This window comes from Colletotrichum costaricense, assembly GCF_030867565.1.
Source record: "Colletotrichum costaricense strain IMI 309622 chromosome Unknown Scaffold_19.1, whole genome shotgun sequence".
Taxonomy (NCBI): domain Eukaryota; kingdom Fungi; phylum Ascomycota; class Sordariomycetes; order Glomerellales; family Glomerellaceae; genus Colletotrichum; species Colletotrichum costaricense.
Window position 1 is genome coordinate 970,028 of NW_026848248.1, and position 16,652 is coordinate 986,679.

General features: G+C 53.1%; 4 protein-coding genes across 4 annotated transcripts; 2 read left to right on the forward strand and 2 right to left on the reverse strand.

Moving 5' to 3' along the window:
- Positions 1-311: 311 nt before the first annotated feature.
- On the reverse strand, positions 312-1,513 carry CCOS01_14165 (uncharacterized protein; the record flags this gene model as incomplete). The annotated part of the gene is made up of 3 exons (XM_060462309.1): positions 312-615; positions 1,059-1,099; positions 1,415-1,513. The coding sequence occupies 3 exons, from the start codon at positions 1,511-1,513 to the stop codon at positions 312-314; spliced, it is 444 nt and encodes a 147-aa protein (XP_060307405.1).
- A 452-nt stretch (positions 1,514-1,965) lies between these two features.
- On the forward strand, positions 1,966-4,205 carry CCOS01_14166 (AMP-binding enzyme; the record flags this gene model as incomplete). Its single annotated transcript, XM_060462310.1, has 3 exons — positions 1,966-2,392; positions 2,455-4,042; positions 4,103-4,205. The coding sequence occupies 3 exons, from the start codon at positions 1,966-1,968 to the stop codon at positions 4,203-4,205; spliced, it is 2,118 nt and encodes a 705-aa protein (XP_060307406.1).
- Positions 4,206-5,706: 1,501 nt separating this feature from the next.
- On the forward strand, positions 5,707-9,235 carry CCOS01_14167 (WD repeat domain-containing protein; the record flags this gene model as incomplete). Its single annotated transcript, XM_060462311.1, has 3 exons — positions 5,707-6,015; positions 6,121-6,258; positions 6,344-9,235. 3 exons carry the CDS (start codon positions 5,707-5,709, stop codon positions 9,233-9,235), a joined length of 3,339 nt encoding a protein of 1,112 aa, XP_060307407.1.
- Positions 9,236-11,641: 2,406 nt separating this feature from the next.
- CCOS01_14168 (RNA recognition domain-containing protein) lies at positions 11,642-14,453 on the reverse strand (the record flags this gene model as incomplete). Its single annotated transcript, XM_060462312.1, has 6 exons — positions 11,642-12,112; positions 12,164-12,353; positions 12,411-13,545; positions 13,639-13,741; positions 13,989-14,234; positions 14,316-14,453. 6 exons carry the CDS (start codon positions 14,451-14,453, stop codon positions 11,642-11,644), a joined length of 2,283 nt encoding a protein of 760 aa, XP_060307408.1.
- Between the last annotated feature and the right edge of the window lie 2,199 nt (positions 14,454-16,652).

Genomic DNA, 16,652 nt, shown 5'->3' on the forward strand with positions numbered 1-16,652 from the left:
CAGCCGGGAATACCATTTTAATGCTGCGCTGATCTTGGGCAAGAAACCCAGGGGCAGCATCATGACTTTTGAGTGTCGTAATCTTGCTTCGCACCAAGGTACCAGGCGCTTCGTTGCTCTCCCGACCGCACTGGTCTACCTAGGAGGGCCAGCTGGGTGCGTACAAATATAAGGTAGGCAATTACTGTGTACGCCAATACTAGCAACTCTCCTCTTCTGCCAGAGCTTGCATCAGTTTGCATCTCTTCTTCACAGATAGACTCAAAAAAAAAGATTTCAACTTTGACAAAAGGCAAATTGGGCTTGGCCAGCTACACGTTAGCAAGATCTCGGGCACTTGGTTGGCGCAACGTGCTCAGCTTGGGGCAAGTTTCTCGGAATTCACCCTTCGCCATCCGCCCAACAGGAACTGGAGGCACCTGAGGCTGGAGAGAAAGCTGGCAGAACTTCGGCACCTGTTCCTGCGGCTTCCACCTGTCGCTGGTGCGGCACTGCGGCTCCAGGCGGGCGGTCTTCTTGTAAGGTGGCAGGTGGGACCCGGACTTGTTCGGCCCTTTCGGGTACGGGTGTCCAATGACCTCCGCCCGGAGTAAGACAGCTGTCCTGCGCCCGGACCTGAGACTGAGAGCACAGCTCTGGCATGTGACAAATCCGACCTGCTAGTCCCCTTCACAGACTGACCATCTCTTCAGTGCGTGCATCATTGACAGCATCCTACGAATTGACATGGTTGATACTGAAGATCAGCAATATCATGAGCTTCATAGTCGTGACAGAAGACAGTAAGAAAGGTAGTTATTGTTTTCAATTGCATAGCAGGGGATTTCGATTAGTATTCGGTGCTCAGGGGAAGTGACGGATGACAGCTCCGCTGTCGGGGATCTACCTGTAAAGAGTGGGTGAATGACTGATCCCCGTTTGCTGGGAAATTAAGCCTCCCCCATATGCATAACCCCGCTAAGATGTCACTGTCATTGTTGAGCTTACGAACTGTGAAATACTCCGTACGAATACCTCATAGCTTATCACAACAAGGAGGCTGGCCTGGTGTAACTCACATGTTGATTCGGGTCTCTCCAGGCCAGGTCTCACCACATGGCTGGCAATACTGTGTTACCTGCCCCGTAGATACACCCATAAGGTAAGGTAGGTAGTATGCATGGCCACACGGCCAACAGCAGACGCATTCCTCCACGTGGACACTTTGCTGTGAGGTCATGACGGAAACCACGGGGTATCTTTCCCCATTATTTGCGAATCTCCGACCCAGAACCCCCAGCTTCAGCTCCCACTCCCTCCACCGCCAGCCCCCCAGCGCCCCCGCAAGCCACTGCATCCAGCGCCCCCTTGGCGGGTCCTCCTGGTGCCAATCAGCACCCTTCAACAGCTGTAGTGGTCCCCTTAGCGCACTCACCATCTGGGGTTGCCGAGGACCTTGAGACCTTTGAGTGGCACCCTCGCCCTTCTGGGGGCTTGTGCCTCGGCCTACGCTCCCAAACTCGGCCTCGCTCATTGGATCGTCTCTCCGTTTCCTGCACCTTCTCACTTGGAGGCCAAGAAACGACAACCGAATCCCCCGTACGGAGTAGCTTCGACGCGCACTTGGCTCGACTCGATCTTCCGTTGTAGACAAAACTTTGAATTACCTAGACAAGCTCCCCCCCTCGTTTGTCCCGAAATCCTTCTCGGACGGATTACTTCTGTTTATTCCAACTTTTTTCTTCTCCTTTCAAAACCTTTCCGTCCCGACACCTTTCAACGAGCTTCACATCTTCCCCTCCCGCACATCGCCTCCATCTCACCAGGCCCCCAGCATCTAGTCTTACTTCTCTGCGCCATATCCTGCTGCACCGTCGGGCCCCCAACGAATTGGCAGCGAGATCGAGGTAGATCGTCCGTCAGCAACGTAACCAACAGTCGTCGGCTGCAAGCACTCCCCCACAGATTCCCGCTGTCGCTGCGAACATGGCTCCCACAAAAGACACCGCCGCATACATACAGGAGCTGGCTAACCCGCCGCCTCCCGGCTCGCCCTATGGAGTCCCGATCCCAGGCTCCGAGAAGGAAGGCCGCAGTGCCATTTACCGCCATTGGCGCTTCCGCGACGGCCCTCTGCTGTCCACTTTTGATCCCGCGGTCCAGACCGTTCACGACTTGTTTGAGGAGTCCTCCAAGAAGCGTCCCAACGCCAAGTGCTTGGGTCACCGAGCATGGAACCCCGCGACCAAGGACTGGGAGAACAAGTACACCTGGGCTACTTATGCCCAGGTTGCCGAGCGTCGCAAGAACTTCGGCGCCGGTCTGATTGAGATTCATCAGAAGATTGGCATCACCAGCGACAACTACGGTGTCGGTTTGTGGTCGCAAAACCGCCCCGAGTGGCACATTGCCGGTACGTTGACTGTCACATGCCAAGCACGAGGCGCAAACTGCATACTGACTCAAAGTTACTAGATCTCGGTGCTGCATCCCAATCTCTCTTCACCGTCTCTCTCTACGAGACCCTCGGCCCCGACACGACCGAATACATCATCAACCACGCCAACTTGGCCTGCGTAGCTACCTCGTTGCCGCACATCCCCGTCTTGCTGAAGCTTGCCCCGCGCCTCCCATCACTCAAGCTCATTGTGTGCCTTGACTCCCTCGACGATGGCGAACAGGCTGGCTACTCCAAGCTGTCTGTTCTGAACGGCATCGCTGCCCAGAATGGCATCCAGATTTACTCCATGGCTGGCGTCGAGGAGCTCGGCCTCAAGTCCGGTCGCCCCATGCGCCCCCCACGCTCGACCGACTACGTCACCATCAACTACACCTCTGGAACTACCGGTATGCCCAAGGGTGTTGTCCTGACCCACGGCAACGCCGTTGCAGGCCTCACAGCCGCGAGATCCGCCGGCACCGTTACCTACAAGGACGTGCACATCTCTTACCTGCCCCTCGCTCACATTTACGGAAGAATGGTCGACCAAACCGCTCTGGCCGAGGGCGCTTGCATCGGTTTCTTCCGCGGCGATATCGTTGGACTGGTAGACGACATGAAGATTCTCGAGCCCACAGGGTTTATGTCTGTTCCCCGCCTGTACAACCGCTTCAACTCGGCCATCCGAACTGCCACCATTGACGCAGACGGTGTCAAGGGATCCCTGTCTCGCCAGGTTGTCAGCACCAAGAAGGCCAACATGAAGCAGCCCGTTGGCAAGGCAAGCAACTCTCACTTCTTGTACGACAGAATCTGGACCCCCAAGGTTCGTGCTGCTGTCGGCCTCAAGAAGGCGCACAGCATGGTCAGCGGTAGCGCTCAGCTGGATCCTGACGTCCACGAGTTCTTGCGCGCGGCTTTCGGCAACCACTTTGTGCAGGGATACGGCCTGACGGAGACGTACGCCGTCTCGACTGTTCAGCTGAAGGGCGACTTCACACTCGGCAACATCGGACCGCCAGCCTCTTGCAACGAGATCTGCTTGGAGTCGGTTCCCGACTTTGACTATTTCGTCACAGACAAGCCTTACCCCCGTGGTGAGATTCTCCTCCGCGGTCCCAGCATCTTCAAGGAGTACTACAAGAACGAGGAGGAGACGAGCAAGGCCCTCGATGCAGATGGTTGGTTCCATACTGGAGATATTGCCGAGGTCGACAACATGGGTCGCTTCAAGATCGTCGATCGCAAGAAGAACGTTCTGAAGCTGTCGCAAGGAGAGTACATCTCGCCTGAGCGTATCGAAAACGTCTACTTGGGTAGCTGCAGTCTGCTGGCCATGGCATATGTCCACGGTGACCCGTCTCAGTCGTCGCTCGTGGCTGTCTTTGGTGTCGACCCCGAGAACTTTGCGCCATTTGCTAGCAAGATCCTGAAGAAGACCATCGACAAGACCGACATTGCAGCAATCAAGGCGGCTGGCGCGGACAACAAGGTCAGGAAGGCCCTGCTCGCAGAGCTTGACCGGATTGGCAAGAAACACAAGTTCAACAGCTACGAGCGTGTGCGCAGCGTTTACCTCACCATCGACCCCTTCAGCATCGAGAACGAGCTGTTGACACCTACGTAAGTGGAAACCACCTTATTAGCACTAGGCATGGACACCTGCTGACCTAGTACGAACAGTCTTAAGCTCAAGAGACCGCAAACCGCAAAGGCGTTCAGGACGCAGATCGACCAGATGTACGAGGAGATCAACGCGGAGCCGGCCACCAAGGCCAAGCTTTAGAAGGTTTATTTATTTAGAGGATTGGCGTTGGATGATGTCGTGTCACATACAGGCGGGCAATGCTGTACCATATAAGATGATCTATCTGCTTTCTAGAGTTTACAACCACTAAATTTCATAAAGAAACGTAACCTTATTGCAGTGATGCTAAAGTTATGAGGCATGTTTTGATATTGATAGAAACCGCTTTGATGCATACTTTCGTTATAGCGCTAGCTGAATAAGTTACATGTTAATACCTCACGTACCTCTCTAAGATTGATACATACCAAGTAGTATGCCTCTAACTATCTATAAAATCATTATTAAATCTAGCAGTATATGCGCGTATTGTGTAGTTGAAAGGTGTGCCGTATCGTGTGATTTCCATTGAAAGCCTGATCCCGTTAAGGTCGATCTTTAACGCCTGTAAAGCCGGAAAAAAAATCACCACATAAAGTTTAACATGTGCCATGTCGGACCTTGATGCGCTGGAGAGCGTGAGCTGGCGCATCTGGCTGGCACCTGCGGGGCCGATGGCCTCCGAAGCCAATGGCGCTCCGGTCCGGCATGCGACATGACGGCATTGGACGGGGGGCTATTCGGTTCAACGTTGTTCTACAGCCATTCGATTAGACTGTTCATTTATTACCGGCGCATTTAGACTTTGTTGCTTGGCGTTGTCCCTCGATGAATGCACGCGACGGCAGAGTGACGCGCCGTATCAGCGCAAGACGGTCCGCGGGGCACAGAGTAGGTATATTCGATATCGAGTTCAATCTTGTTCTATGACAACTTCCGCGATGAATAAATGTGGAATCAATAGTTGCAAAGCGTTTCTTTGGGCATTTTAAAGACTTCTTGAAGGAATTGGATTATTTTGCTGGATGTTCTCGTGGCTTAAAGTGAGTGTGCTGCCCCTCGCGAAGAGCCCAGAAGTGTTGTTGATATGTGACTGGAAGCAACGCAACGCTTTCCATGTCAATGAGCGACAGGATTTGCGCTCAAAGAGTTGTCGCAAATGTCTTAGGTTACATCTTTTTAATGTTTGTCTGGTGATTCAATGTCCGAATACAATGTTTTTGAATGATTAAATATTTCTTTGATACTGAACAGTTAATCAATCTTTATTCATTTAAGAGACTATTATAAATTACATTTCAATTTGAGCTATGTTATATAATATCAGGTTTAGTAGCTCAGACTAAAATCAATAATAGTCTAAGAGAATTTATTAGTATAGTTTTACTCTTTTAAATCTTATAGAAAGAAATGATTTCTTACGTAAGACTGTTTTAGACCCTTGTGAGTGACAGAAAGGTGCCAGGGTCCACTTTTTCTTAACACTTCCACCTGACCCGCCTCTGTTGACCCATTATAGCTACCTTCTTCGCTCTAATTAAATGTGACCCGACGATCTACAATTACGCGTCCGACGACCTTCACTTTACGCGTGTACGCTGGCCGAGCCTTAGCTGGACGACGACGACGACGACGCGTCGATGTCCTTGGGATCGCGACTATGTTTGCGAGTCCGAAGGGCAAGTCGAATGCCACGACGATCGATCTAACGGCCGCCCCGAATAAGAAGACCGACATTATCGACCTCACACTCGACGATGACCGCGAAACCAGCTCACGGCCTGCTGAGGCCGAACCGCCTCGAAAGAGGCAACGAATGCACTACGGTCCCGACTTTCCTATTGGCCCGAATGGCGGTGACTCTGAGAAATTCATGCGGTGCCTGAACGCACAGGTCAGGCCATACATCACCGAGGCGTTGCTCAATGTTCCGCAAGATACGTTCAAGATTGCAGATATCGCTCGACGGGTAAGTAGGACGCTCTCTCTCGCCTTCCTCTCCCCTCTTGTCTCTCTTCCTCGCACTCGGCATATTTCGTTCTCGGAAGCGAATTGTCTAACAGAAAGGCTGCAGGTGATTAGGGAGGTGTATCATTCCGCTATAGAAGACGACGCGATCGACATCAATCAAGGTTTCCTGTCCCAAAATGCAGTCAAGAAGCTGGCCGCGCTCGCGCGTTATCGTATTGCAGACCTTTGCAACAATTGCGAGGTGAGAACCGACCCTTACACTTACTTACGTACCGGCCCGCCTCAGGACGGCAATACACGAGTGTCGTACTGACTTTCTGTTTTAGGAATACAGGAAAAAGCCCCTAAGCTTTGGTGGGATTCGGGTCCCCATCCACCCGGACGGATATCGTGGATCGAACCTTGCTTCCGAACAAGGTCCTCCGACGGCGCCAGCCAGGCCAGCGCCGCGGCCGGCGAAGAAACAACCTCGACCGAAGCCTCCAGCGAAGAGTCGACGAGAGTCTCAGCGGGCGCCTGAGGTAGAGTACCAGCCAGAACCCGAGCAAGAACCCTACCCAGCGCCTCAACCCCCAGCTACAGAACCCCCGGTCGTCGCCGTTTCGACAACGAACTATCGAACGAGGGCGCAGGCCAGGTCCTTCAAGTCATGGAAGGCCCATGATTCACAGGCCGGGGGGGCGGCGGCTACCCCAGGCCACAAGGCCAAAGTAGCCTGGATGACGATGCCGCGGCGGCCATACACCACAACGGAAGAGCGCGAGACGATTCTTCGTGGCACCTCCAAGCTTGTACGAAACCTACCGGCGGCGACAGCGCTGGGCTCACTGCCCTTCCACGTCGACTTCACACCCGACGAGTTGGATGACGTACGGAGAGTAGTGCGGGCTATGTGTGACAAGAAGGTCAAGCACAAGCGGAGGGACAATACGGATAGAGAGCTGGGAAAGATGCTGAGAAAGCGGCCCGACTTGCTCACGACTTTACCACCCATGATCGAGCTCAAGGGAACGCTTGCGCAGCGAGACCACGTTGCGATTCGGAACTTCCTCGACGAGCTGGCGAACCGGCACAAGAGACCGGCCCGGCATCCAAAGGTGCTGACGTTGGAGGTTGACGAGTCCGACAAGCAGGGCGAGGCACAGCGTACCAGTCAGATTTCTGCGCTCTTGTTGGCGCGGGAAGTCGACGGAAACCGAGGCTTCGGCCGGATGCGTCGCCACATCAACTTCACCAACGAGTTTAGGAAGGCTCACGAAGACGACATGGAGATGCGGGCAGAGTGGGTGGGCTGCGCTGGTGACATTATGACGATTGCCTGGACTTCAGACACAAACTTCGTCTGCGGAGCCACGGCTCATTCCGATTCGCACAACCAGCAATATAATAAGGCCGGCAACCTTTTGCTTTGCTCGACGACGTTGGGTCAGCTCAAGGCGTATCCGGACCACAGAATCCCCCGACCGATTGTCGAGAAGGGCGAGAACTCGACAGAGGCTATGAGAGAAAGCCAGAGCCCGTGGCTCTACTCCTCCGTTGTGTCTTCTGACTATGATCGCATCAATAACCGTGCCTACACGTCAAGTTTCGACAAGACTGTCAAGGTGTGGAAGGTCGACGATAGAGGAGCAAATATGGAGGCTTTAGGCACCTGGACACACGCGGGCAATGTCAACTTTGTGGCTGTTTCTAAACACGAATCTGGCATGGTGGCGACTGCTGCTGATGTATCCACGCAAGCTGTCCGGGTCTACCGCGTTGATAACGACAACGTATCTCAGAGCCCTTACCAGGTATACACCGGCTCGAGAACATGGGACGAAGGGAATGAGGAGACGACGGCAACCCAGAAATGGGCTTACTTTCCAGCAACGATGCAATGGGGCTTAGCCGAAGGTGTGCAACACTTGCTTCTCGTTGGCTACTCCCCTCGCAGTCTCACGGGAGATGATAACGACATTCCCGACGAGAAGTTGAACACCGGTGAGATCTGTCTTTGGAACTGCCTCACGGGCGAAAAGATCAAGGTTTTGACGGCGTCTACACAGAATGTCTTTGAGGTGGTTTGGCATCCCACTCTACCGAGCTTCATTGTGGCAACATCCCCGGCTGGGCTGATGGTTGACGACGAGACTCTGACGCAGATTCGCATCTTCCGCCCCAGCTTGACGCCTGAAGGCGACACAGCCTTTGGCGAGATGCAGTGCCTGGACTGTCCGGCCAAGGATATCAACGAGCTCACTATCAAGCCCAACAGCGTCCTCTGCTCATACGTGACTGCGGCTTGCACCGATGGAAAAGTGTACGTCTGGGACACCTCCCGAGGCGACAAACCTATCCACGCTCTACGGCATAAGAAGCCGATCGACGAATTCGATCCAAATTTGGGAAAGCGAGAAGACCTGGACGTGGGCGTCAAATTCACGGCGTGGGGGACTACAGCGGATCGCTTCTACACAGGCGGGTCAGACGGAGTAGTCAAGGTGTGGAACGTACGCAATTTCCGGCAGCCCCTCGTCCGGGACCTTCTAGAGGCTCCTGGAGCTATAGCATGCGGAGCTTTCTCTCCATGTTACTCGAGGCTTGCTATCGGAGACGCGAGTGGTCGAGTGATGCTCCTCTCGCTGAACAAGGAGGACGAGCCTCCGGCCAAGTTCGTCCTACCCCCGATGCCGGCGGGCATGCGACCTCGTCGTCCCGTGCGCCGTCCGATACCCGTCATCGAGCACGCCGATCCCCCTGCTCCACACCAGAATAATCAGGACCAAGAGCCCAAGACCGGAGTCGAGAGAGGACGAAGAATGCTCTCCTCTGGCCAACTCATTCGTCACCCGGACGCCACCGTCGGCGTCATCCAGGGGCCTGCGTATTCCACCTTGGGCCTGCACTGCCCCAAATCGCACTTTGAAGGCGATGCGTCCCAGCCCCTGTTGGCGAAGGTCGAGGAGATTCAGCAGGAGAACCAAAAGATGTTCCGCCGTAGGTCGCTGCGGGTCACCCGTCTCCGGCCGCTGACTGACGTGGGCTCCGTGGCCCTCGAGCGTCGGCATGCGCGCAACGTGTCGAGGGACTTGGATCTGCAAGAGCTTTGCGAGATGACGAAGCTCGATCTGCTCATGGACCAGGTGAATATCGACGACCCTATCTACGATGAGGGGTGGGATTACGAATATGAGGAGGGTGACCTCGATAAGAGCATTTGGGCTACGCTTTCGTGAGAAGCGGAAGTACTCTAAAGAAGGGCTGATATAGCCTTTTTGAGATATAAGCTGATTTAGCTTATGGCCTTTATAAGCCGAAAGGGCTGATGTTGCCTCTATTAGACTCGAGCTTCACTAGCTGACGGCTTTTTGAGGCTAAGAGGATGTAAATAATTCTATTAGACGAATACCAAGACTTACGACATTAAACTGGGGTTTTATGAATAGAGTGAAATCTGAATTTGTTTAATCATTCTTGCTTGATAATAAGCCCACTATTGGTTTCTTTAGGCTTTAAGAGAGCAAACAAGCTATCATGATAGAGTGCTGTTGTTGTTTTTTCTATAAAAAAGGATTTGGTAAAAAATATAAAATAAACAACATTTGTATGTATTATTGAGACTACCTAATAGTGAATGGCTTCTATATCGACCTAGTGATGCTTAAGAACACAGAGGCCGGGTCTACTAAACATATCGTAGATAGCTTGCCGGGACATTATTATATGTCTCTCTCGAAGAATCGAATCCTTTTGCCGTTATGGCATTTGTTGAAGAAGTAGAACGATCTAAAATCACACCGAGGCGGGAGATATTGGCCTCGTCACCAGGTTCACTTGACTACAGGGCTTTTGGATCTCACTTCCGCCGCCAATTAAAGGTTAAAACAAGCAGTCACTGACCAAATGATTAGCTTCGCCTCTACAAGCAGCATGAGACATGAGAAGGATCTTCGATGCAAACTATCTTACACCCTATATAATGCCTCCTCCAGGCCCCTTTAGTCTAAACCCGACAAGGGTGCGACCCGGAAAGAGCCGAGCTCATAAATCCGAGCATCTACAGCCCATGGTATGTGTGTGTTTGTGTTTGTGTGCGTCTGAGCTTTTGGTATCCCTTTCTCACCTGAAGGACTGTACTCGTACATACAAGCGCGGTCTCTATACTTCTCTCATCCCGCTCTCCCTCGCGCTGTATGTTATATGATGAATATGAAGGAGGTGACGGCACGGTAGGAGAGGATACTGGCTAGATTGAGCGACTGATTCGTCATGTGATACTGAAGAGCGTAAGACAATGTATTCTTAGGCCCTGCTTGTATCTCGGGCAATGACTTCACTTTAAAGCTAACCGATTCGTGTTTGGGACCAGAAATCAGATATTGTAGAACATACTACCCTCGAAGCAACAGCGTCACTTAGATACCCCCCCCCCCCCCGAGATAGGACGGTGGGCTTCAAGGCAGGCGCAAGTGGCTAGCAGTTTCTAACATAGCTCCTCTAAGCTGGCTAGGAAGAGACAGGAACTATGACACAGAGGATAAATCTATATCCTACACCCTTTAATAGATTTAACCTAAAAAGAAGAGTTCAACCCCCGATTGAGGCTACATCTCTTGGTGCTCATGCTGGGATTCGAACTCGGGGGTACTCGCTAAGCCTGTCGTCAAGTAGGCTGGTTGGCGTTTTTGATTGTCGACCATTGACCACTCCACCACCCAGCCAGGTTTGACCTGACCCGTCGACCTAGACGGGCGCCTCCTGGCCGTTGACGGGAATGGGATTGAGGAGGGGTATGTATTTCGCGCCGCTTCGTGGTAAGGTGGTGTGTCACGTTTGAAAGGGATGGGCAAGGAGGGAAGGTACGGTAAGAAGCGGTAAGGTACGGCCAGAACTTTCGAAACCAGGTGCCGTAGCAGGGAGGAGGAAACCCCGACGAGCTACCTCTGCTTCATTATTTTTCTAGCCCATAGACAAATTCACGGATTTCTTCGTCGGTACGTCCACGCACATAAATAGATCGAACATGAGCCACATGTGTTGTGTTTACGAATTCTGATTCTTGAGCTACGCCTTTTTCGGTGTCAAATGTGACGATTATGTTAGCGGGAGAGCAGCCCTTCTTTCGTGGCAATTCTCATGGCCAAAGGCTGTAGGTACGGACTACCATATGTTAGTATCTGAATCACCAGCGGCATCACGTAAGCTTCACTGAAGCAGATATAGACCAAAACAGTCCTTTTCTTTTTGCTACGTTACAACGGGAGTTCGAGTGAAAAATCACCCTACAACCAAGAACCAGTTGACCAAACCCTTGAAGCCCAAAAGCCAGCAAGACCACGATACGATAAAGCATCATAGTGCGCGGGTATCGAAAAAAACAAAGTCCTGATCCACCCCCTTTCCTCTCCAAATGAGCTCAGTTACTTTTGGTGTGGGTATTTCCTTTTCTCTCCTTGATATCCTTGCCCAGCTACCTCCCCCATATGAACGCCGGCCCAATGCACACATCCATGATTATCGCAGGCCAAAGGCCAAAGCTCGCGAGGGTCCAGAGGGACGTCGAAACGCAGAAGCAAATAAAGTATACCCCCTTCCATATACAACGCTCAGCGGATCCGAGAGGCCGCGCAGGAGAGAACAACTCAGTTGTCCTTGGCGGCCGGGAACGCGAAGCCGGGAGGGTACGCAGGCATGCCGTTGGGCAAGGTACCGATGCCATAGGGGAACTGCGGAAGCGGCTGAGAGTTGGCCGAAGAGAACTTCTTGTCATCACGGCGCTGGTCACGGTCGCGGTCGCGGCCACGGCGCCAGCGACCGAGGTCCTCGCGGCTGTCGTCGCGTCCACCACTACGAGTAGAGCGAGGTCCGTGGTTGCCGCTCTTGTCGGTCTGCATGCGGCGGCTGATGGCCTTGGAGGAAACACCATTGCCAATCTCGATATCGGGCTCCTCAACGACCATACCCTCTTCGATGGGCTTACCGCCACTGCCTCCATACTCGGCGGTCAACATCCACTTGCGATCAGCCTCTGTAAGCTTGCTGATAGGAATGATGCTAACACCCGTACGGTAATCGCTACAGTCGCGCGGACCGAAGCCAACGCCCCAGCGGGTCTAGGTTGTGTCAGTCGAAATACTTGGTAGTCAGAGATCTTTGGGACTTACTCTCAGCTGCGACTCATCATCGTTCTGCGGCATGTTGCCGTTGGCACGCATCTCCATGCCATCCTTGGCACGAACGGCATCCTCGCGGGAGACCATCTTAACGAAGGCGTGTCGCTTGTCCTTGTTAACGATGCAAGACTGAACCTGGCCAAATCGAGTAAAGATGGCACGAAGCTCGTGCTCAGACTGGCTATAAAGGCTGTCAGTCAATGTTCAAACAAGTGAAAATGTTTACGGCTATACTTACTTGACACCGCCGACGAACAGGGTGCGGCTCAGAACCTTGATGTGTCCAGGCTTCAAGTTACGGTCATACTCAACCCACTTGGCATCCGAACCACGGCGCGAGTCACCATGACCACCTTGAGAAGCACTGTGGCTTCCATGGGGGCTACGCTGGCGGTACTCGCTACCATAGCGACCGTCTCTACTGTCGTGACGGCCTCGATCGGGGGAGCGATGTCCATAGTCGTAGCCATTGTCGCGGTCGTGAGAAGAACCACCCGAGTTCCAACGGCGGCCAGGCGATCTAGACCGGGTTGTACGTTCATATTTCCCATTTCCAGCTCCAGCTGAGGTACGAATGTAGCGACTTCCCTCGCTGGTGTCACTGGGCTGAACGGGACCACCCCATCCCTGACCGCTGCCGTAGTAACTCTGGGCCGCGATGGGGAGTGGAGTAGATGTGGTAGAGGGCGTGGGTACAGGCGGTCCCGAAGGAGTAGCGCTGTTTTGATTGCTGGCAGCCGCAAGCGCTGCGACAATTTGCTCCGCGGTGAATCCCGAATTGGCAAACATCTGCATGAGAGCCATTTGCTGACCATTGACTCCCTGAGGAGGCTGAGGGCCAGCTCCTGGAAACGGCAGTCCAACAGGAGGAGCCTGGGGCTGGCCTTGGGCGTATGCATACGGAGTCGCTGTGTTAGGGGGGCCACCAGGGAAAGGAGGCATAGAGTACGGAGCCTGGGGGAACTGGTTGACGGGAGGAGCTGGAGGCGGCGGCGGCGGCGGTTGCTGCTGCTGCTGTGGCGTGGAGCTCTGTAGTCTAGAGAGCAAGTCTTGCAAGTTCTGAGGCACTGCGGGGGTCTGAGTCTGAGCCGGGGCGGGAGGCTGGATATGACCATGGGCCTGGCCGTAATTGTGGCCCTGATTGAAGTTCTGGCCATGTCCGTTACTCTGACTCTGGCTATTCTGCGGCTGGCCATAGCTCTGGGTCTGAGGCTGGCTCTGGACGGACTGCGTAAGTTTGGCCAGATTGGCGATGATGCTGTTGGCATCAGCAGGACGGGGTTGAGCAGCCGGGGGAGCCGCGGATTTGGATCTGTAGCCCATGGCCTCGACCAAGCCTGGTGGGGGACTACCCTCAGGCGTGTAGGACTGAACTGAACGGGCAGAGGAGTCAGCAAATTGTAAACCCGGGCTAGCACAACGGAGGCGATGAAGCTTGTTGATCATCTGGTGGGATGGTGACATACTCGGGTCAGGCGAAGATTCGATCTTCCGCTGGAAATCATCGAGGACATCAGGAGAGAAAGTGGCAACTCTACGCCATATCTCGAGCAGCTTAAGCAATTTCTCCTACATAAAGGGCAGCAGTGTAAGTAGATTATCCAGCCATGTCAACAGAAAGCAAAGAACATATAGACATCAATGAACGTGTCCGAATGAGTCTCAAGCGTTCACTCTCACATTGTCCGGTGTGAGGTAGATGAAAGGATGAAGGGCGAAAGACATCCCGGTCCATGTCGGAACCATTATGAGATATGCCAACACACAAAGTATTGTAGTAGAGGGTGCTTCGAAAACTGCAACATTTGATGCGTACCTTTTGGCCTTCGAGGCGCAACTGCACCATGTCACTGATGAGGGTGTGCATGAGACCGGTAATTCGGTGACAACCAGCGCCAAAGGTTCCATCTCTCGCAGAACCATCAACAGGCTGGCCGGACACTCTGGCTTGGTCAAGCCACTTGCGCATCACAGAGTCGATCACGTATAGGACTCCAAGCTTGTAAGGAGCAGAAAACTTCTTGAACGTGGTATACAGCTTCTGGATGAGAACCGACTCATTCTACAGAGAAAGTTTCGAGGTTAGTCTAGGTACTTGGCCAGGCAAGCGAGATGCGACGCTGCGTTCGATATCGTATCGTACCTGAATGTTGTCGACACAGATGGTAGTGATATTAGCAATGCGGTTGGCGGTGACACCAGGAGCCTTGTAATTCTGCATGGGTTCGAGGGCGGCTTCTAGCTCCGCCACAGCAGCGGCGGCAGAAGTCGGGGCAGCCATTCTGCAGGGCGCTCGCTGGCAACTAAGATATGGCGATGGCGATTGTGGTGTTTTTCCTCAGGAGTTTGTCTGCGAGCGAAGTACGATTGGGAAGGTAGATAGTTTGGTTTGGTTGTGGCGGGCAGGCTCGAGGCAAAACAGACGAAGTGCCAGTAGCTAGGGCTTCTTTTTTTTTGCTCTTTGCGGCTTGCAAGAAGGGTTGTTCAAGAAGAGGTTTACTGAGGGCGCGGGGAGGTACGCGACGTCCAGGAAGTGGAAGTAGTCAAGAGTAAAAGAGTGCCACGCTCTTTCCTAGAGTAAAATCAGGCAGGTACGTCCGGTCGCGCCTTCCCTCGATCAACAACTTTTTGTGTGTATTTTGTTTTACAGACCGCGCAGGCAGAAATAAGGTAGATATCCCAAAATGTCGCGCGACGGCAATGTGTCCAGCACTCTAAAGGTACGAATGGATCGAGTTCCTGGATTGGATGACTCTCTACTTTGTACGGACAGAGCGTGCGACGCCTTTTTTGACGAGTCGTCCCAAGGAGGTCACAGAGGAGAATTTTCAAGTGGCAGGAGCCGTCGACGGTCTACTACTTGATTTGATTTCACCCACGGTCGGACTCTTGCGGTCCTCGAAGGCGAAATACGATGTTCGTCAGTATACGATGATAGTCTCGATGAATACAGTTATCTTATGCTGCCGACGGGATGGGCGTGATGCAGCGTCGCGCTGGAGAGGTTCGTCAGTTTTTCTGAGGGGGAAGGGGGAGTTGTGGTTGGAAAAGAAGAGATTCGGAAGTGGGGATGGAATGGAAGCTGGGACACGTTTGGAGACGGCGCTGGAGGCTTGCCGTGCAGCAGGCGGTGGCACATGGCAGGTGAGGTCGGGTGTGCAGCGTGCCCATGATTACGGCTTTATTCTTGGAGACCAAAGCACCAATCAAAACCATTGGCATCTTTGTCATCAAAGTCATCAAGAGCAGGAGCTCACATCGTTTGCTGAGGTCGGGTGCCCAAGCTTCTTTCTGCCTAAGGCTAAATGGGAAGTTGCTAAGGCACAGACCTTTTTGCTGACTAGCCGGTCCTCGAAGCGAGATGATGGTTCCACCGCCGAGGTTCTGCCGCGAGGAAGTACGACCTAAGGTACGTAGAAGATGGACTGCACCGGAATGCTAAGGTAGACGCGCTGGTGATGAGCTGGCATAATAAATAAGTGAGAAAGGCCCATTTGACACAGTCGTCTCAATTGCGCCAATATGGAAATAACAGGAGATGCTTTGGGTCCCGGCGCTTGAATTGGCCCAGATTGGCCAGAGCACCTTTCCACATTGGCGTCGCCGGCCCGGACATCAACGAGGAGAGCAAAGATCTTTGTTGTCACGCCCGCCCACAATTATTTCTGCCAGTCTTCATATTGTTCTCATCCACATCCGTATGCGGACAATACCCACCTACTAAATTATCTGGAGAAGGTGTGATAGTTCCCCGGCAACAACAACTCTGTTAATCAGAGCTGAAGTTGCCGGCAGACAGTTGCGAAAATACTTCTTATCAGTAGGATCTAAACTTGAAGCTTGACAGATTCCTTTGCAATCGCTACAGCTTGTCAATAATACCACACATACGATTATATCAATTTTACGTGATAGCCGGGATACATAATCACAACATCTGCCTTTGCCGTGGACGAGCGGAAGCCTCGTTCTACTTCATGTTGTACGGATACGTGACCAGTGTGAGCTTTCTCGGATGAGGCGGTCGAGCTGTGCCGTGGTTGGAAGTTCGCTCCAAGACAGGCAGGAGGGTCGAGAACGCAGTTTTGATTGGTCGAATGCCACACCTGCGGCGGGTTACGGAGCCTCGGAGCTGACGGGAGATGCGCGAGACAGGGCTCGGAGGAGAGCAACAACTTGCATCAACAAGTCCTCCATTGACTTTGGCTCCGGGCGGATACTTGCCAATGGCAACAGGAGCGCAAGCGCTGAGTCCGGACATGCTCTTTGGCGAGGGCCAAATCTTAGTAAGAAAGCGTGAACTCGTGGGGGCCGGGCCGCGATCCCAAGTGCCTGGGAAGGTACACAGTCCCTTCTGAAGTTCAACCGTCGTCCAGTCTCACCGTGAGGCGCATTGTCCTTGGCTACCTTACCTTACCGCCGGGCTACCCACAAAGTCAAGGCTGCGATGTTGTGTTCAACAGATACTTGGAGTTTGGCT